The following is a 21,195-nucleotide window of genomic DNA, read 5'->3' on the forward strand; positions in this document are numbered from 1 at the left end:
TTTGTATCTTCAGCAAATTTACTAACCCATGCCTCCACTTCCTCATCCAGGTCATATATAAAATTCACAAAGAGTAAGGGACCCAGAACGGATCCCTGAAGCACACCACTGGTCACCGACCTTCATGCAGAATATCCAGTCCCAGCAATTTCCCTACAACTGACGTGAAACTCAGACATCTGTAGTTCCCAGGATTTTCCCTTGTTCCCTTCTTAAATAAAGGCACAACATTAGCCACTGGTTAGTCCTCTGGGACCTCGCCTGTGGCTGGAGAGGACACAAAGATACTGTACTGGTCAAGGGTCCAGCAATCTCATCTCTTGCCTCCTTCAATAACCTAGGGTTAATCGCATCAGGCTCTTGGTTCTTAACAACCCTTAATACTCATCAACAGACCCAACACTTCCTCCGCCCTGACATCTCAATGCCCTAACTTATTTCTACACTCAGTACTGATCTCCTGGTCCTCCACATCCTTTTTCTTGGTCAATACTGAAGGAAAGTACTTATTAAGTACTTCACTCACATTCTCTGCATCCAAGCAAATGCCCGCCCCCCCCCCCCCATCCTTGAGTGGTCCCACTCTCTCCCTATTTATTCTCTTACTCTTGATGTACGTACGAGGGGTGATTGGTAAGTTTGTGGAAGGAGTCAATTTTAGAAAATCTAGCACATTTATTTTTCAACATAGTCCCCTCCTACATTTACACACTTAGTCCAGCGGTCGTGGAGCATACGGATCTTGGACCTCCAGGAAGTGTCCACAGCAGTGGTGATTGATAAGTTTGTGGCCTAAGGTAGAAGGAGATGAATTATACAGCTCTCGTTACATGCACATGCAATTCAACTCTTTGAGTGATTATGCAGAAAGTTTGAAGTTAATAACACATCGGGGTGATTGATAAGTTCATGGCCTAAGGTAGAAGGAGATGAGTTATTAACTTCAAACTTTCTGCATAATGACTCAAAGAGTTGACCTGCATGTGCATGTAAGGAGAACTGTATAACTCATCTCCTTCTTCCTTTGGCCACGAACTTATCAATCACCCATCTGTGGACACTTTCTGGAGATCCAAGATCTATAAGCTCCACAACCGCTGGACTAAGTGTGACAATGTAGGAGGGGACTGTGTTCAAAATAAATGTGCAAGGTTTTCTAAAATTGACTCCTTTTACCTTAGGCCACAAATTTATCAATCACCCCTTGTATACAATGCTGTGGGATTCACCTTAATCCTACTCTCCAAGGCCTTTTCATGGCTCCTCCTGATTTTCCTAATTCCTTTCTGGTTTCTTTATACACCTCATGTGCTTCGTTTGATCCTGTCTTCCGAAGCTTTACATAATTTTCCTTTTTCTTCTTGACTAAATTCATCTCCTGCCTGAACACCCAAGACTCTCATATCTTTCCATCTCGGTCCCTCCTTCTAACAGGATCATACCTCTGCTGTACTCTGTGCAATTGATCTTTAAACACCTTTCTTAGAAAAATAGAGGGCTATGGGTAACCCTAGGCAATCTCCAAGGCAAGGACATGCTCAGCAGAGCTCTGTGGGCCGAAGGGCCTACACCACGCCACAGGTCTTCCATGCTTCTATGTTTCTATGTCTGATGTGGATTTGCCAGAGAAAAGGTGTTCCAAATTAACACTTCTTAGTTCCTGCCTAATGCCCTCGTAATTTGCCCTACTCCAATTTATAATCTCCCACAAAGACCATACCTCTCCTTACCTGTTACATAGAAACATAGAAAACCCACAGCACAGGCCCCTCAGCCCACAAAGCCACGCCGAACACCTCCCCACCCAAGAAATCACCCAGGGCTACGGGTAGCCCTCGATCTTTCTGAGCTTCACTGTGTGATGATTCAGGAGAGCTTGTACCTAGTGGTATGATAATAAAAACAGTTGCTGGGGAGCTAGCACCTTAGTAATAAGAGGATTTGGGCAGAGAAAAGGCCAGTAGAATGCACCCTGGCCAAATGAGAAGTGGTCCACCTTGGTCGGTCAAATTTAAAGAGAGGAGCAGAAGGATCTTGGAGTCCAAGTTCATAGCTCCCCGAAAGTTGCTTCACAGGTTGATAGGGAGGTTAAGAAGGCATATGGCATGTTTGCCTTTATTAGTCGAGGCATTGAGTTTAAACATCAGGAAGTTACGTTGCAGCTTTATAAAACGCTAGTTTGGCTGCATGTGGAGTATTGCATACAGTTCTGATCACCCCATTATGGGAAGGATGTCGAGGCTTTGCAGAGGGTGCAGTAGAGGTTTACAAGGATGCTGACTGGATTAGAGGGCTTGTGCCAAAACAAGAGGTTGAACACACTTGGGATGTTTTCTCTGGAGCGGTGGAAGCTGAGGGGCGATCTGATAGAGGTTTATAAGATTATGAGAGGCATAGATAGAGTACACAGACAGTATTTTTTTCCTAGGGTTGAAATATCTAATATCAGAGGGCAATACATTTAAGTTGAGAGGGGGTAAGTTTAAAGGTGTGAGGGGCAAGGTTTTTTACACTGAGAGTGGTGGGGGCCTGGAATGCACTGCCTGGGGTGGTGGTCGAGGCAGATACATTAGGAACTTTTAAGAGACTTTTAGATGGGTACACGAATGTGAGGGAAATGGAAGGATATAGACATTGTGTAGGCAGAGGGGATTAGTTTAGTTGACCATTTAATTACTAATTTAATTGGTTCAGCACAATATTGTGGGCTAAGGGGCCTGTTCCTGTACTGTACTATGTTCTACATTCTAGGATCTAGTACATCACTGAAGAGAGTACAGGAGTTAGTAAATTTGTAACAAGAGGAGCTGGTACTGAGATCAGGTTCTTAACTGGAGTAATTAATATATTAGAGAACTCATATTTCACTGAGAAACAAATCAAGGGAGCTAGTCCTTGAATGACACAGAAACAGAGGTTCTAATGCCTTACTGGGGTGGTAACAGGGAAGCCAGTGATTCATTGGGGTATCTGGGTACTGTACAAGAGGTGATAATGGTTACAGTATCAGGTAAGCTTGTTCTTGGAAGTACAACATCAGCGAATCTAGTACTTTGACGAACAATAGTAATGCTTCCTGCCTACTGATACTCAATAGCAGAAGAGTTAGTACCTCACTGGGACACATATTCGGTTGGTGTTTGATACTAATGGGATAATGACCTACAGGGGCACAAACTCAAAATAAACACTGCAGATGCTGAAAATCTGTATTAAAAGACACATTCACCCAGAGATTGCCTAGGATGGAACACTTCAGTTACGAGGAGAGACTGGATCAGGTGGGTTTGTTTTACTTTGAGCGCAGGACACATACCAACCAACAATGCAACAGATAAACTCTTGGACAAAGTTGTTAGCTCCTTTGGACGGTACTCCAGTAAATTTCCAGAAACTGCTTGGTAAACAGTCAACTCCTGTAACAAAGGACGCTGGAGAGGGCAGTCTGGTGCTGGTGTATACAATTATGGAGGGCACAATAAGATAGGTAGTAGGAAACCTTTCCCTTAGCATCTAAAACTAGGTTCAGAGGTGATCTGAGCAAGAATTTTTATTTTTATCCATAAGGTGGCTGCAAACTGGATTCCTGCTGCCTGAAAGGATGGTGGAAGTAGGTACTCCCACAACATCATGTATCCTGACAACAGCTGAATCACCAGGGTGGGGATGTTATGGAAAAATGGCATGAATATAGATGGGTACTTGATGGTTGGCATGGACATGATCTGCTGTATAACTCGTAAGTCAAGCAGCATCTGTGGAGAGAGAAGAATACAGTTAAAGTTTCAGGTCAGTGACTTCTCATCAGGAGAGGAGCAGTTATGTTTTAAGTTGCAGAGAGGGAAGAGGGAAGGAGAGAACAAACAAAATGCCTGCAATAAGGTAGGGACCAAGATCATCCAGGTGGTTGCGTCCTCTAAGAGAAGGTAATAAATGCTCATTAATCACTGCAATCTGTCTGGAGGAGCTGTGGACTGAGGGAGACAAATGTACAGGAGTAAAAAAAGAACAGTGTTGGAACAGTGAGATATGGTACATAATAGTTTCTGGAAAACTGAAATAAAAGAATTCATCTGGGTAATCTTAGTCTCCATCCTGAACATAGACAACCCCTTTCTTCTCTCCACCCTTCTCCTCTCTTTCAAGTTACAATATGCTTGTTTCCGCACTTCCCCAGTTCTGATCAAAGATCATCAATGAGACATGGTGACTCTGTTTCTCTCACTGCAGATGCTGCCTAACCTGCCTAATCTTTCCAGAATTTTCTGTTTTTTCGGCTCTCCAGCATCTGTTTGCTACAAGAGATGACTATTTACCACATCCCATAACTTCTGGCAGCTTAATGAAATCCTGTTCCACAAGAGCTAGCAATGTTGCCTAAGAGTTTGTCTGTTGCTGTGTTATGGGTTGATATTAGTTCGGAAGTTTCTCAATTACAGTGACTGACTCTGTTTCAGTCACTGAATGACATGCTGCCCGACACAGAAAGAGACTTGATTGAGACATTCAATGATTATAGCTTCCTGTCAGGCCATTTCATTGGATTTGTTCCCAGAGAAGGTCTTAGAAAACAAAATATTAAATTAGTAACAGAGGTAGGTCAACCAAGGGTTCTGTGAGGGGACATGAGCTGGGCAATTTGCCAGTCAACATCCGTGTACTAGGCATACGATATATTACAACAGAATCTATCAGAAACACTCAGCAGGTCTGGGGAGGAGAGAGGAACTGATACTTTAGACATGGGCTGGGCTGTTTTGACTGGGAACCCACAGTATAAATGAGGGGCAAATCATCCCAAGTATTCTCTGATACAGCACTTTACAAATTTAATACTTACAACCTCACCTTTCAAGATGGAAGCAGGTTACTAAATTTATGCTGGAAGTACTACATGTGGACACCCATCCCATGTTAATGGAAGAGTGTTGTGAGAAGGCTCATCAGAAACATACAAATGAAAACTGGGCAAATCCTTGAAAAGAGAGAAATGCAAGATTGCCAGGAAAAGTTGGGAAAGCAGAAATGGTTGGAGAGACAATTCCTACTGCAGCCATAAAGCAGAGTGGGTCTGGTTGATTATTCACCAGTAAAATGCAGCAGATCCCTTCTGTAATCTCCAACTCCATAAAGGTGGGGCCGCAGATGCACCACATTTCACCCTGTTGACCAAGTGGAACAAATTAGGTCTTGGGGCGATGGAAGCAATTGTCCCATCCATGCTCTTTATGTCACCATTCCATCTTCAAAGGCATGGGGACAATCCTGGATGATCTCCAGAATTCCTCTTGCTGTTTTGTCAAGCATCATAGTACCTGGTCTCCGAGAGAGTAGGTGGTGTGCTGTTTATGCTTCATGTGTTTCTTATGAGGCATTAATTGTCCAAGATTTAAAATCAACAAAGGTTATAATCATTAACCTGACTGCAGCCCAAGTACTGAGAGCCCGCTGTGAGATAGGAGAGTGTTTCTGCTTATGCCAACCCTCATGAGCATGTTTGATGCTCAAGTGGGAACAAATTAAGTTCCAGGATGATGGAAGCTCAAATATATGAAAGCCCCTATGCCTCAAAGAAAGAACGTTCCATTCATTCACATTTCCAATGAGATATCATGTACTTATTGCCCCTCCTAAACCAGGATATCCGGGCAGACTGACCAGCCTGAATAACTAGATTGACCATGGATGAATACCCTGCTGTTTATTTCTAGGGATAAGGAAATGTTTATCCAGACTGTTTCTTCAGCAGCATAAATGGATGGAATACACTGCAGGGGTGTCAAACTCATTTTAGGTCACGGGCCGGATTGAGCAAAATGCAACTTCATGCGGGCCGGATCAGTCGGACGCGTGCGAATGCAGCTTTCGTTGCCTCCATTTTTTCAGCCTGCTCTCATGTGTCTCAGTCTCTGCTATAACTACAAAGTGTTTCACTTTACAAATTCTGTTTCTTATGAAGAAGACTGCCGAGCAAGACTGCCGAATAAACACTAAAAACCCTGAAAACCTGGTACCTGAATAAACTCAGCATTAGCCATATCATACGCCATAGGCGCTTCAATTACTGGGGCCAGCTTTAATAGTAATTAGATATTATCCCGCGGGCCAAAGATAATTCCACCACGGGCCGGATTTGGCCCACGGGCCTTGAGTTTGACATATATGGATACAGTAAGCAATACGCAGGTGGTAGTCTATGTGAGAGATAGAGCTTTAACAATCTGGGAATCTTTCTAATGTGGTCTGTTTACTTAGTGCCCTTTCCTGTAATAAGCCAGTCAGCTGGTATAGGCAGGCGTTGTACATTAAAGACTTCTCTTCTCTTTCTACAGGAGCCTCGACTGTGCTGATGCAGATTAAATCAGTTCCTCTGCAGGCCTCTCTCACCTTCTATCACCACTTCTACATGGCCCTTTGGTATGGCTCTTTTGTCAGTTATGCAGTGGAATATGCAAAGCACCAGATGCAGAGCGATGACAGGTACATACCAACACTTCCAACGCAGAGAATGACTTTTCACTGATCCGCACCGTAACCAGATCCCAATCACAGGTCCAGTTGGAACAGTATGAGGCCCAAGAGTAACTACAGTTCTGGCATCAGGGGACCCAATGCCACACTGAGGTCCTTTAATAGGGAGACCTTCAACAGCAATCATCTCAGTGGCCCTCAACCTGCTCTGTGTCTGAAGCACACCTGCAGTGGCGCGTATTGAAGGATCTGATCGTAGAACATCCAGGAAGAATAACAGGGGAGAGTCGTTTTCTGAAATCATGTTCACCAGTCTCTCAGAGATCTTTCATTATGTGACCAGGATATGGTGTTTTTAGATTCTCAAAAAGCAGTCAGGTCACACACAGGGGGGCTGTCAACAGGGTTAGACCATGTAGGATTGTGGGTGATATAGTACTTGCATGAAACGAGAAATAGTTAATCGGCAAAGGTCAAAGAGTTGGGAGTAAACAGGACTTCTCCTGGTCTTTGCAGGCTGTGATTAGCGGAGCACTAGAGAGATTGGTGCTTGGGTCCGAGCTGTTTACAAACCATTTCCATGAATAGCAGGAGGAGACCATGTCATATTTATATAGTATTGATGATACAGATTCCAATGAGGTTGTTAGTAGGGAAGATGTAAAGAGCAGATATAGACAAACTAAGTGTGAAGGAGCACCTGACAGATTAAACATAAAGTGAAAAAATATATCATGCACTTTGGTGCAGAAAACAGAAAAACAATTTTTTGTACAGTGATTGATTAAGAAATGTTGATATTCAAAGGGATGAAATTGTCCTTGTACACAAGCCGTTGGAAGATAATGTGAAGGTATAGTAAGCAGATGGCTCCAAGGTCATGGCTATTCCAACCTTGACCTCAGCATCACCTTGCCACTGTTTCCCATACCCCTTGTAGTTTAACCATCTGCTGGTCTACACCTTTAAAGTGTTCATTGACTTTGCCTCCACCTTTCTCTTGGGTAGAGATTCAAGATCATGAGTGAAGAAATTACCCTTCATTCCTGTCCCAAATGGATGACCCCTTATTCTGAAGTGATGCCACTAGGTTCTGGACAAGCTTTCAAGAGGAAATATCCTCTCAGCATCTATGCTGTCACTTTCCTTTCATAAAATATTCTTCAATAATTAACCTAATTTTTCTTAACTCCAATGAGTAAAGGTCTAACCTGTTTCAAAGCTTCTTAATACTTCAAGCCTTTCATTAAATAATCAGCTCAGTGAAGCAGTTGTGCACTGCCTCCCATGCAACTGTATCCTCCCTTAAATATGGAGGTTAGAACTCTAGTTATAGTCAAGACATCACCCTGTAAGGTCCATTTCCCATCCATACCTATTTCCTTTAACATGCAGTTCATCAGGACCAAAAAATCTGTTATCTTTTAGGGCTGTCAGTTTGCCGGGCAATTTTTCTTTAGTGATAGAGGTAAAGTTGTACCCTACTTGATTATCTATTATTGGAATGTTTCTAGTGTGGAGAAAATTGACCACACTCAACCCTTGAATCTATACACCAACAACTTGCCATTCCCTGCTTTGATCACTGACTCATAGGACACTGTAGAGCAACATGGAATGTTGGCAGTGCTCTTCCAAATCTGATCCTCCAAGATCCTCCTAAATTTGATGTCCGCTGCCCAGTCTGGAAATTCCTTGATGAAACATCTCCCATCCCAAAAGAAATAAGCTTTGCAAAGTAAGTCAATGGAAGAAAGGGGGAGAGAAGAGGTAAGATTACAGGATGGAGTTTCATCACTTTGGACTTCAACAGCTGAAGTAAGAAAAGTGTGAGATTGGAGGCTTACGGGTATCATAAAGATTCCAAAAGAAACACTGCAGGTGTGGCCTCCTGTATATTGGTGAGACCCAATATAGATTGAGAGAACCTACACTCCACCCCTAGAAAAAGCAGGATCTCCAAGTAGCCACACATTTTAACTCTACAGTACTTTCCATTCCCATTCCGACACGTCAGACCGTGGCCTCCTCTATACTGATTTCTCGAACCGGGCAATTCCCACACCCCTCCCCCCCCCCCCACCTTCACCATTCCCTATTCCTGTTTCCCTCTTTCACCTTATCTACTTACCTGCCCATTGCCTCCTCTAGTGCTCCCAATCCTTCCCTTTCTTTGATAGTCTTCTATCCTCCCCTATCAGATTCCCCTTTCTCCAGCCCCTTATCTCTTTCACCAATCAACTTCCCAGCTCTTTACTTCACCCCCTCCCACTCTTCCAGTTTCACCTACCACCTCCCACCTTCATCCTCTCCCCCAGCATTCAGTTGAGAACCATGCCCGCTCTCTCCACACTTTCTGCCTAAGCTGCTGAACACTTGCTGCATTCTCTGTCTGTGTAACTGTTTCCCAGGACTGTGTTCTGTTGGTTGAGTGAGTGTTTGTGTCTCCGCAGATTCAGGAAGTACTGGAGTAGCTTTGTGCTGCTTGGATTGGATGCATTTGTCAGTTTGCAAGACATTAAACATGACATGTTGCACCAGAACATGGAGAGTGCAGAGCAGGAAGTGGCTCAAACACATAAAAAGGACTGGCTGAATCCCACACCTTATGTGCCTCCAGGTAAGCTGGTCCAATTTAGAGCAGAGCAAGTTAAAACAAGAGTGAAAATCATTTGTACTATTAGTGGAAGAACCATGAGAAACTCCTTCCAGTGACAGAATTGATAGTGAGGAGAGTTGACACATTGAAGTCATTGGTAGATGGACTAGAAGTGAGCCCAGAATAATTTTTAACAGAAATCTGCAGCCTGAAAGGGTGGTGGAAGCATATGCAACAATCCCACTGAAAAGATAAAAGCCCCCAGAAACATGGCAGCACAGAACAGGTGATCCAGCCTGCAGAGTCCATGTTATCATGATGCTGAATTCCAGATTATGGTTAGTTGATGTGGCTTTCTCTCTTTCCTTCTGTCACTTTTGGTCTTTTTGCCAACCCACATCCTCAACTCATCTCGTCAGTTTGGACCTTTCCTGATTTTGTACGATTCTATCCAACTACTTCCCAAGCTTTACGCTGTGGTGATCCAGGTAGCACCAGGTAGCTTGGGACCATTCAGGTAAACCTCTCCCACACTATTCTACGGTTAGGGTATTACCGCTGGAGTGCAGTGCCCTGTTTTGCGCACTGCTCACTCCCACAGTAGCTGATTTGGGTCTTTATTGATATTCTTTATTGTAATCTCTTTGCATTTGTTATTTTATGCTTACAGTTATGAAACAGTAATCCCATTACGATCTCTAACTGCTTCCTCAACCTGTCCTGCTATCTTTTAAAAATTCTGTATGTATCTGCTTGGAGCATTCTGTTCCTGCAGATTATTTAAAATTGCACCATATGGCCTCTCTTTATTCTTCCGGCTTGGCCAATTTATTGGATATCTATGGGGAAGAACAAGGAAATGAGACTAAAGAGCTACATTAGCATGATGCATTGTATGATACAACGTATACCCTGAGACAAGTTACTGCAACATGCAATGAGACAATGTGTTCAACCTGTGCGTTGGCAGCCACACTGACTGAGACATGAGACTTGCTCATATGCAGAATAAGGAGACTGAGTATTTTACTGAATTTATATGGTACAGATTGAGGCTGGGCATCTGACCTGCTTAAACACAGTGCTGGCTGAGATATGGCATCCAGCCTAGTTTTAATCAGCAGAGACTAAGGTTTGACACCAGGTCTGCATGTAGACTGAAAGCAGGCACCTCTAGTGAAGAATTCTCCACAGCAGCTGAACTAACAAGGTCTCTGCTACTTCAGTTCCAGATCAGGAGGAGCTCTCTATAAAGATGCAAAGAAGTGTGGAAGAACTCCTCGTGAATCAAGGCGCTGTCACAGCATTATTAAAGCTGCTGCATCTCCTGATCGGTGAAGCAGCCAAGAGGCTCTCTGACACTAACACAGGTAGGTGGTGTTGCAAATATCCTCTGACACCAGAAGCCATCTTCAGTTCAAATCACAGAGGCATCTCATTTGAGGTGTGGCTGCTGCCCTTTTGTACTCCTCGTTGAACCAAAGTTGTTCCCCTGCCCCAGCATTGAAGGTAACGGAAGGGATATGACAGAGCTTTACTGCTGCTGATAATCCAGAGAGTCCATACAGACCTCATGGACGGCCAGTCTCAAGCTGCCAGATCGACACTAAGTCCACCCCTTATGATATGATTAACATGAGAGTATCCTTGTTGTGCCAACAGCACTCTGTCTCCACTGTGGTTACTTCATTATTATGGATAGCCATTTGCCACAGATAAATTGGTAAGGATGAGATCAATTTTATATCCCAAATGTCATACCGTTTCCCGTTCAACATCCTCCAATGTCCCACCACCCCATTCTACTGTTGACGTGATCCACCCAGCTCTCTAACAGAGAAATGCAGCCCTCCAATTTCCCCAGATCCAGCTGGGACTTTGGGTAACCACCCCTGTCCACCCCTGGTAGATGATGGCCAGAGAGCACCATTTTTGACTGTAAGATAGATAAAGTCCAATAATTTCCAGCTGGTAGCAAAACAATCACTATTCCACCTCAGCTTCATCAGTCCTCTAGAGAGCATCCAAATATATCCAGCAGAGCAGCAATGGTTGGAGTTTCTGGGTGCAATTTGGAAGGTACAGGATAAATACAGTACATCCCAAAGAAGAAGTGTTCTTAAACAGAGGATGAGGCAACCGTGGCTGAGGGGAAGTCAAAGAAAGCATAAAAGCAAAAGACAAGGCATATAATATGACAAAAAATAATGGGAAGCTTTTCAAAACCAACAGAAGGCAACTAGAAGTTCAATAAGGAGAGAAAGGAAACGACATGAAGGTAATCTAGTCAATAATATAAAAGAGCTACAAAAAGTTTTTTCAGATATATGCAAAGAGTAAAAGAGATGTAAGAGTGAATATCAGACCGTTGGAAAATGATGCTGGAGAGTTAATAATGGGAGACAAAGAAATGGCAGGTGAACTTAATAAATATTTTTCACCTGTCTTCAATATGGAAGATACTAGCAGTATGCCAAAAAATTGAGAGTGTAGAAGGGTAGAGGTGAGTGTAGTTGCTATTACTGAGGAGAAAGTGCTTGAGAAGCTAATAGACCACACCCAAGGGTTTTGAAGAAATTGTGGATGTATTAGTAGTGATCTTTCAAGAATAACTAGATTCTAGAATGGTTACAGAGGACTGGAAAATTATAAAGGTCACTCCACTCTTTAAGAAGGGAGAGAGGAAAAAGACAGGAAATTATAGGCCACTTAGCCTGACTTCAGTGGTTGGTAAGATATTAGAGTCCATTTTTAAGGATGAGGTTTCGGTGTACTTAGTGGCACATGATAAAATAGGCTGAAGTGGAAATCTTGCCTAACAGATCAGTTGGAAATCTTTGAGGAAGTAGCATGCAGGATAGACAACAGAGAGTATACAATGGTGTATACTTAAATTTTCAGAAGGCCTTAGACAAGATGCCACGCATGAGGCTGCTAAACAAGGTAAGAGCCCATGGTATTACAGGAAAGATACTAGCAGGGATAGAAGACTGGCTGACTGGCAGGAGGCAGAGAGTGGAAATAACGGAAGTCTCTTCCTCCGGGCTCACTTTCAGAACTGCTTCTTTTCATGTTACATGTCAATGATGTGGATGACAGAATTGACAGCTTTGTCAATGATATGAAGATACTGTAGGTGGAAGGACAGGTAGTGTTGAGGAAGCAGGGAATCTACAGAAGGATTTAGACAGATTAGGAGACTGGGCAAAGAAGTGGCAGATGGAATAGTGTAGAGAAGTATATGGTCATACACTGGTGAAAAAAAAAGGTGTAAACTATTTTCTAAATGGGGAGAAAATTCAGAAATCAGAGGTGCAAAGAGACTTGGGAGCTTGTGTGCAGGATTCCCTAAAGGTTTACATGCTGGTTGAGTTGGTGGTAAGGAAGGCAAATGCAATGTGAGCATTCGTTGTGAGAGGACGAGAGAATGTAAAGCTGAGACTGTAAGGCATTTGTCAGTCTGCACTTTGAATATTGTGAGGAGTTTTGGTTCCCTTATCAAAGAAAATATGTGCTGCCACTGGAAAGGGTCAGACTGGGTTCATGAGAATGATTCTGAGAACGAAAGGGTTAACATATGGGAAGCATTTGATGGTTTTGGGCCTGTACTCATTGGAGTTTAGATGAATGAGGGGCCATCTCATTGAACCATATCAAATATTGTCCCTTTAGAACAGAGATGAGGGCAATTTCTTTAGCCAGAGGGTGACGAATCTGTGGAATTTGTTGCCACAGATAGCTGAGGAAGTCAAGTTATTGGGTATGTTTAAAGCTGGGTTGATAGGTTCTTGATTAGTAAGGGTGTCAAAGATTATGGGGAGGTCAGGAGGATGGGGTTGGGAAGGATAATAAATCAGCCGTAATGGAATGGCTGAGCAGATTCAATGGGCTGAATGGCCTAATTCTGCTCCTGTGTCTTAGGCACAATTGTGTTAAACCCTTACCCTGTTGAATAATTAAGGATGTGCATTATTATAAACTGTCATCTTTAGCCAAGTGTTATCAGAGATGGGTGACGGGATGGAAATAGGTCTCTACCAGAGGAGGTGTAAATCGTTCCATCCGCTAGCCTGCAGGTCACCCTTGGACAAGATAGATAGATAGATACTTTATTCATCCCCATGGGGAAATTCAACTTTTTTCCAATGTCCCATACACTTGTTGTAGCAAAACTAATTACATACAATACTTAACTCAGTAAAAAATATGATATGCATCTAAATCACTATCTCAAAAAGCATTAATAATAGCTTTTAAAAAGTTCTTAAGTCCTGGCGGTAGAATTGTAAAGCCTAATGGCATTGGGGAGTATTGACCTCTTCATCCTGTCTGAGGAGCATTGCATCGATAGTAATCTGTCGCTGAAACTGCTTCTCTGTCTCTGGATGGTGCTATGTAGAGGATGTTCAGAGTTATCCATAATTGACCGTAGCCTACTCAGCGCCCTTCGCTCAGCTACCGATGTTAAACTCTCCAGTACTTTGCCCACGACAGAGCCCGCCTTCCTTACCAGCTTATTAAGACGTGAGGCGTCCCTCTTCTTAATGCTTCCTCCCCAACACGCCACCACAAAGAAGAGGGCGCTCTCCACAACTGACCTATAGAACATCTTCAGCATCTCACTACAGACATTGAATGACGCCAACCTTCTTAGGAAGTACAATCGACTCTGTGCCTTCCTGCACAAGGCATCTGTGTTGGCAGTCCAGTCTAGCTTCTCGTCTAACTGTACTCCCAGATACTTGTAGGTCTTAACCTGCTCCACATATTCTCCATTAATGATCACTGGCTCCATAAGAGGCCTAGATCTCCTAAAGTCCACCACCATCTCCTTGGTCTTGGTGATATTGAGACGCAGGTAGTTTGAGTTGCACCATATCACAAAGTCCTGTATCAGTTTCCTATACTCCTCCTCCTGTCCATTCCTGACACACCCCACTATGACCGTGTCATCAGCGAACTTCTGCACATGGCAGGACTCTGAGTTATATTGGAAGTCTGATGTGTACAGGGTGAACAGGACCGGAGAGAGTACGGTTCCCTGCGGCGCCCCTGTGCTGCTGACCACCGTGTCAGATCTACAGTCTCCCAACCGCACATACTGAGGTCTATCTGTCAAGTAGTCCACTATCCAATCCACCATGTGAGAGTCTACTCCCATCTCCGTTAGTTTGTGCCTTAAGGTCTTGGGCTGGATGGTGTTAAAGGCACTAGAGAAGTCAAGGAATGTAATCCTCACAGCACAACTGACACCCTCTAGGTGAGAGAGTGATTTGTGCAGCAAATACGTGATAGCATCCTCCACTCCCACCTTCTCCTTATACGCAAACTGAAGAGGATCCTGGGCGTGCCTGGTTTGTGGCCTCAGATTCTGTATTATCAGCCGCTTCATGGTCTTCATCACGTGCGACGTCAAGGCAACAGGTCTGAAGTCATTCAACTCCTTTGGTTGTGGTTTCTTCAGTACCGGGACAATACAGGATGTTTTCCACTGTCTGGGTACTCTTCTCTGCTCCAGGCTCATGTTGAAGATGCGCTGTAGTGGTTCTCCCAGCTCAGTCGCACAGAAGGTGTAGCTTCTGCTTAGTTTCCCCCCCACCTCCGATCAGGGTCACGTGAAGCCATGGGAGCAGGTGGTGGATGGTCATATGAGCAGCAGGTACATATCACATGTTCTGGTTATGTGACCATTGACGCCAGGCAGACAATATCCGAAGAATATCGATAATGACTGGGGTCACCCATCTTGAAAAGACTGCCCAGAAAAGGCAATGGCAAACCACTTCTGGAGAACAATTTGCCAAGAACAATCATGATCATCCGATGTCTTACGACACAGCACATAATGATGATGACTATCAGAGAGTTACTAACCCTCTGATGGTGAGTAATTCTGACTGGTTATACAGTGAGGACACCCTCGCCTTTGCTCAGCAGAATAAACTGTAAAATTCTGCAATTAGACTGTGAGTAACCTTTACCTACCTGAAGTTGCAAAGGATGTAACTCATTCTCCATGGCATAAGCAGTGAGCCAACCAGCTTTTCCATTTAGATATGCCACCAGGCTGCAGTGTTGGTACCACACCTGCATTCAGCAGCACCCTCACTTAGAAGGTCCGAGAGGTTAGATGCCATGCATTGTAACCCCACTATGGCCCTTTGGAGTAATGATGTTTTCTGCTGCCTTTCTACATTATAATGGGCCGGTGTGGAAGTCCTGACATGGAATTTAACAATTGATAAAGAGACCAGAATTCCTCATTGATGAAAACCCCTTCCTTGATACTGAGAGATTACAGTAATCTTAATGTGACACTACAATATCCTTCCCTTTGTCTCACTGCATCTACTCACAAATGTTTTGGGATCAGTCTGCTGATAACCCAAAGAAGCACGACTTCTGATGATTGACACTGTCATTCTTCCCTGAAGGCAGTACCCACATGGGTGAGAAGTTTCACTTTTAAGATGATGATAAATTGACTTTATTACTTAGATCCTTCAAATACATGAGGAGTAAAAATCTTTACGTTATGTCTCCGTTCAAATGTGCAATGTGTAATCATGGTAATTTATAATAAATATTATGTACAACAGGAGAGTCAATATAACATAGAAATACAGTTGCATCAGCACGAATTAATCAGTCTGATGGCCTGGTAGAAGAAGCTGTCCCGGAGCCTGTTGGTTCTGGCTTTTATGCTGCGGTACCGTTTCCTGTATGGTAGCAGCTGGAACAGTTTGTGGTTGGGGTGACTCAGGTCTCCAATGATCCTTCGGGCCCTTTTTTTCACACCTGTCTTTGTAAATATCCAGAATCATGGGAAGTTCACATCTACAGATGCACTGGGCTGTCCACACCACTCTCTGTAGAGTCCTGTGATTGAGGGAAGTACAGTTCCCAAACCAGGCAGTGATGCAGCAGTCAGGATGCTCTCAATTGTGCCCCTGTTGAAAGTTCTTAGAATTTGGGGGGCCATGCCAAACTTCTTCAACCATCTGAAATGAAAGAGGTGCTGTTGTGCCTTTTATCACCACACGGCCAGTCTGTACAGACCATGTGAGATCCTTGGTGATGTTTATGCCAAGGAACTTAAAGCTGTCCACCCCCTCAACCCCAGATCCATTGATGTCTGTAGGGGTTGTCCTGTAGTCCACAACCAACTCCTTTTGTTTTTGCGACGTTGAGGGAGAGGTTGTTTTCTTGACACCACTGTGTCGGGGTGATGACTTCGTCTCTGTGGGCTGCCTCGTTATTATTTGAGATTAGGCCAATCGGTGTAGTGTCATCAGCAAATTTAATTAGCAGATTGGAGCTGTGGGTGGCGACATAGTCATGGGTATACAGAGAGTAAAGGAGGAGGCTTAGTACACAACCCTGAGGGCACCTGTATTGAGGGTCAGAAGGGCAGAAGTGAGGGAGCCCACTCTTACCACCTGCCGGCGAACTGACAGGAAGTCCAGGATCCAGCTATACAAGGTAGGGTGAAGGCCGAGGTCTCTGAGCTTCTTGTCGAGCCTGGAGGGAATTATGGTGCTGCATGCTGAACTGTAGTTCCAAGAACAGCATTCTCACATAAGCATCCCTCTTCTCCAGATGTATAAGATGTGGCTATTGTATCATCTGTTGTGTTGGTAGGCAAATTGTAGGGGATCCAGTTTGGTGGTAGCATGCTGCAGATGTAGTCTTTAACCAGCCTCTCAAAGCATTTGCTTATTATTGAGGTGAGTGCAACAGGACGCCAGTCGTTCAGACATGTTACCTTGGTCTTTTTAGGTACAGGAACAATGGCGGATAAAACAATATTAGTCATTAGCAGTTCAGATAGCAGTTTTCCCTCTAAACTAACACTATTTCACACTCTCCCCTCCCATTTCCTGCCCAGGCCAGTAGGGGCTGAAGCTCTTCCCTTCTATCTGCTACTCTGTACCTCCTATATCTAATAACAGTGGCCACTGAGTCTATGTTCGTGGTCTTCTGCGGCTGTAGCCCATCCATTTCAAGGTTCAACATATGTGCTCAGAGATGCTCTTCTGTGTATCACTGTGGTAACACGCGGTTATTTGTGTTACTGTCGCCTCCTTGTCAGCCTCAACCACTGGCCATCCTCCTCTAAGTTCTTGATTAACAAGGCATTTTCACCCACAGAACTGCCACTCACTGGATGTTTCTTTTCTTGTTTTTTGCACCATTCTTTGTAAATAATAGAGACTGTTGTGTGTGTAAATCCCAGGGGATCAGCAGTTTGTGAGATACCCAAACCATCCTGTCTAGCACCAACAATCATTCCATGGCCAAAGTCACTTAGATCACATTTCTTTCCCTCCATTCTGATATTTGGTCTGAACAACAACCCTGACTGCATGCTTTTATCCATTGAGTTGCTGCCACATGATTGGCTGATTAGATATTTGCATTAACGACCTGGTACACAGGGGTACCTAATAGAGTGGCCATTGAGTGTAATTACACTAACTTATGTCGAAAACACTGGTTATGGACTTAGGTGTTCATCCTCAAACTGCATTTGGAAATCTTTCATATTGAGGCCACCACTCCCTTGGGGATGTTTACCCACAGTGTCCCTATTAATCATTCCTCATTCTGAAAGATCAAATCGAAATAGCTTGCTCCTGGGTAGGTTGCACAAAGTACTGCTCTCTGATGTAGTCCACAAATTCTTCCACTACAATACCCTTGTTATGTTGGTTCATCCAATCTCCCATGGCTTTTGTCAATTTCCTTCAAACATGCCCTTGATATTTCCCCGTTTATGTTCTGAGCTAGCAAGCAATCATCATTTTGGGCATCTTTGGGCTACTCCCACCCGTGTCTACCGTCCCCTGCTGTTCTTGGTTTCACATCACTCTCCACTGCCTCTATATTACAACTCAGCAATTTCCTTGACTAAAATCACCATCCCACCTCCTCAAACACAAGAAAGCGTGCTGGAAATCCGAAGCAACACGCACAAGATGCTGGAGGAACTCAGCAGGCCAGGCAGCGTCCATGGAAATGAATAAACAGTCGATGTTTCAGGCTGCGGCCCTTCTTCAGGACTGAAAAAGAAGGGGGAAGATGCCAGAATAAAAAGGTGGAGGAAGGGGAATGAGGATAGCTAGAAGGTGATGGGTGATGCCAGGTGGGTTTAAAAGATAAAGGGCTGGAGAAGAAGGAATCCCATAGGAGAGGAGAGTGGACAAGAGGAGAATGGGAAGGAGGAGGGAACCCAGAGGGAGTTGATAGGCAGGTGAGAAGAGGTAAGAGGCCAGAGTAGGGAATAGAAGAAGGAGAGAGGGGAAGTGAAAATACTTCTTTACAGGAAGGAGAAATCAATATTTATGCCATCAAGTTGGAGGGGACCCAGACAGAATATGTTACTCCTCAACCATGAGGGTGGCCTCATCGAGGTACAAGAGGAGGCCATGGACCGACATGTTGGAATGGGAATGGGAATTGGAATTAAAATATTTGGCCACTGGGAAGCTCCACTTTTGGCAGGTGTAGCAGAGGTGCTCAACACCTATTCCCTTTGGTCTGTCTTCTGGAATAATGTATAACCTGGAAAATTGTCGGGTCACTCTGCAATCACATGACAGTATTTCACTTCACTTATTACTCTTATTCTCTCATCTGTGCTGTCAACTAATTTACCTTACTGCAAATGTTACATACATTCAAAGAAGAATAATAGGCTTTGATTATTTACAGATATTTACTGCTCTGAATTTGTTCTGTATAGCGTGTTTTTGTTTACATCTTGTCCCCTGGCCTGTCACACTATGGTTGTCATTTCCCCCCTCATTATCTGGTGCCTCTGCTCTTTTATTTCCTCCTGAGTTATTGAACCTACTTCCCTCGGAGCCTTCCTCTTCCCAGTTAGCTTTTAGTCCTAACTTGTTCCATTTGTCCATGTCTAAAAGGCCTTTATCTAAAGGCCAGTGAGGCATTGCAGCTGTGAGCGCTTAGAATAGTGGCGGGCACACAAATGCAGTGTGTGTGTGTATGATGCACAGAGTGAAGCCAAGGCAAGGGTCGAGCATGAAAGGCTCCACCATTCTGCAGCTTTGGAGTACGTTCCCTACAGGAAAAGGGTGAGGGGTAGGGAGTGGGCGGCAGTGATGAAATAGCAGCAATTGAATAATATTGATTGCGGATGAATCTGTGACTGTGTGGTGGATCAGTGACGGAGCTGCAATGTGAACACGCAACACTCGTTAATCTGATGCAGGTTCTGATTTTGCCACCTTTTTGTCTCCCCACAGATCGTTGCACAGTGAAGTTGACGACAAATATAATCAGCATTCCAGGAATATATTCCATGCTTCAGTTACTGGGATTTCACTTCCAGCCATTCCCATCATTCCCACCCAAAGTGGACAAGCTGACCAGGAGGAAGGCAGCGAATGCTGATGTTGTGAAGGACCGTGCACCAACCTTTTCCCCTGCCAGTCCAGTGGCCATTCTTTTCCCACAATGGAATCCAGACAGGCTGATTCAAAATGCACAACAAGTCATTGCCGCTGTAATTGGTCAGCCCCAAATTAACTGTGCTCAATTTTCAGCAAATCTGATGTAGGCTCCAACAACACATTACCGGTTGAACTAATCAGTCACCAACACCATTACTCTACTTCCATCACACCAACACCCTCACTCCCTCCATCACACTCACACTCTCACTGCCAACATCCCACCAACACCCTTTCTCCCTCCATCCCACCAACACCCTTTCTCCCTCCATCACACTCACACTCTCACTGCCAACATCCCACCAACACCCTTTCTCCCTCCATCCCACCAACACCCTCACTCCCTCCATCACACTCACACTCTCACTGCCAACATCCCACCAACACCCTTTCTCCCTTCATCACGCCAACTCCCTTTCTTCCTCCATTACATATCACACTCTATCCTTCATCTCACACCAGTGCTTCAGTATGCTCACTGCCACACATCAACGACACGACGCTGTCTGCCAAGTTGTACTGTTAACCTATTACCTGAGTTTGAATATCTGCTTTGAACACAATCGCCAATTCAGGACCCAGCTGCCCAAAAATTTTCCTAATCTGATATCTTTTGTTAAGTCTCTTCTCAAAGACTATTTTCATATTATAGAAAATAACATTCCTCATGAGCTAATGTTTTAATATGAATTTCATTTTTAATTTCTCAGAAAATTTCATCAATTAAACAATGTTTGATTAATGTAGTTTTAGCTAACACAGTTGCAGTTTCAGTTGCTGCAACATGCATTTTCTATTGAACATAATTTTAAATGACAGAGAAAAGCCTTTAAAAATATTCAGAATCATTTGCTAGTATATTGAACTTTGGTCAGAACTTAAATAATCTAAAAGTATTTATGTTTAGAAGTTTATAAATCCTGTCCGTTCAGCCAAGCTTGAAGCCCCACAGACTGGAACAAAATATTGCTGAGCATTAGTTTACTCTGAAAGTACTTTGTGCTCTAAGTTTTAGGATCTCACGTAGAGTCTCTCAGAGCCAGGAGTCAGGCTCAACATGGCCTCAGTGTTAGTTCTGACCAGTTTGTACATACTCCCTGGGACCCCAAGTTTCTCCAGTTTCCTCCCATTTCCCAAACATTTGTGGGCGATTACATTAATCGGCCACTGTAAATTACCCCTCGTGTGTGTGGGTGGCAGTATCTGGGGTGAGTTGATGGGATTGTGGAGAAAATAAACTGGGATAGTGTAATTGGGTGATTGATGGCTGGTGTAGACTTAGTGGCCTGGAGGTCCTGTATCTCTCTATGAATATAATAGATGAACAGTTTTTACACAAATTCAGACTTGCAGATTGCAAGGGAAAAAGAATTAAAGGGGTGCTCTGTAGCAGTGCCGAGGGCTAGAGTGATTAAGTACAAATGAAATGAACATGCACAGAAAGAGATGGATAAAGAAAATGTAGAAGGAATGAAAATGTCTCTGGATTGATTTTTAAAGTGCTCATATTCCAATTTTGCATGCGTGTGTCACATCACTGCAGCATTCCATTTGCAGCTGTCAGCTTTCTCGTTTTTCAGGATATAGGTCCTACACTCTGTCCTGCAATGGAGAACTTTACGAGGCTGGTATGTCGATATGCAACTTGGA

General features: G+C 43.8%; 1 protein-coding gene across 1 annotated transcript in view; it reads left to right on the forward strand.

Annotated features, from left to right (window-relative positions):
* The window catches only part of LOC140730157 (uncharacterized), a 177,343-nt gene that overhangs the window by 128,990 nt on the left and 27,158 nt on the right, over positions 1-21,195 (forward strand). The window contains exons 4-7 of the mRNA XM_073050286.1: positions 6,333-6,480; positions 8,925-9,091; positions 10,297-10,440; positions 19,339-19,605. Of these exons, the coding sequence (XP_072906387.1) occupies positions 6,333-6,480; positions 8,925-9,091; positions 10,297-10,440; positions 19,339-19,605 (726 nt within the window). The remainder of the gene's footprint in view (positions 1-6,332; positions 6,481-8,924; positions 9,092-10,296; positions 10,441-19,338; positions 19,606-21,195) is intronic.

The sequence above is a fragment of the Hemitrygon akajei genome, chromosome 7 (assembly GCF_048418815.1).
Source record: "Hemitrygon akajei chromosome 7, sHemAka1.3, whole genome shotgun sequence".
Lineage (NCBI taxonomy): Eukaryota > Metazoa > Chordata > Chondrichthyes > Myliobatiformes > Dasyatidae > Hemitrygon > Hemitrygon akajei.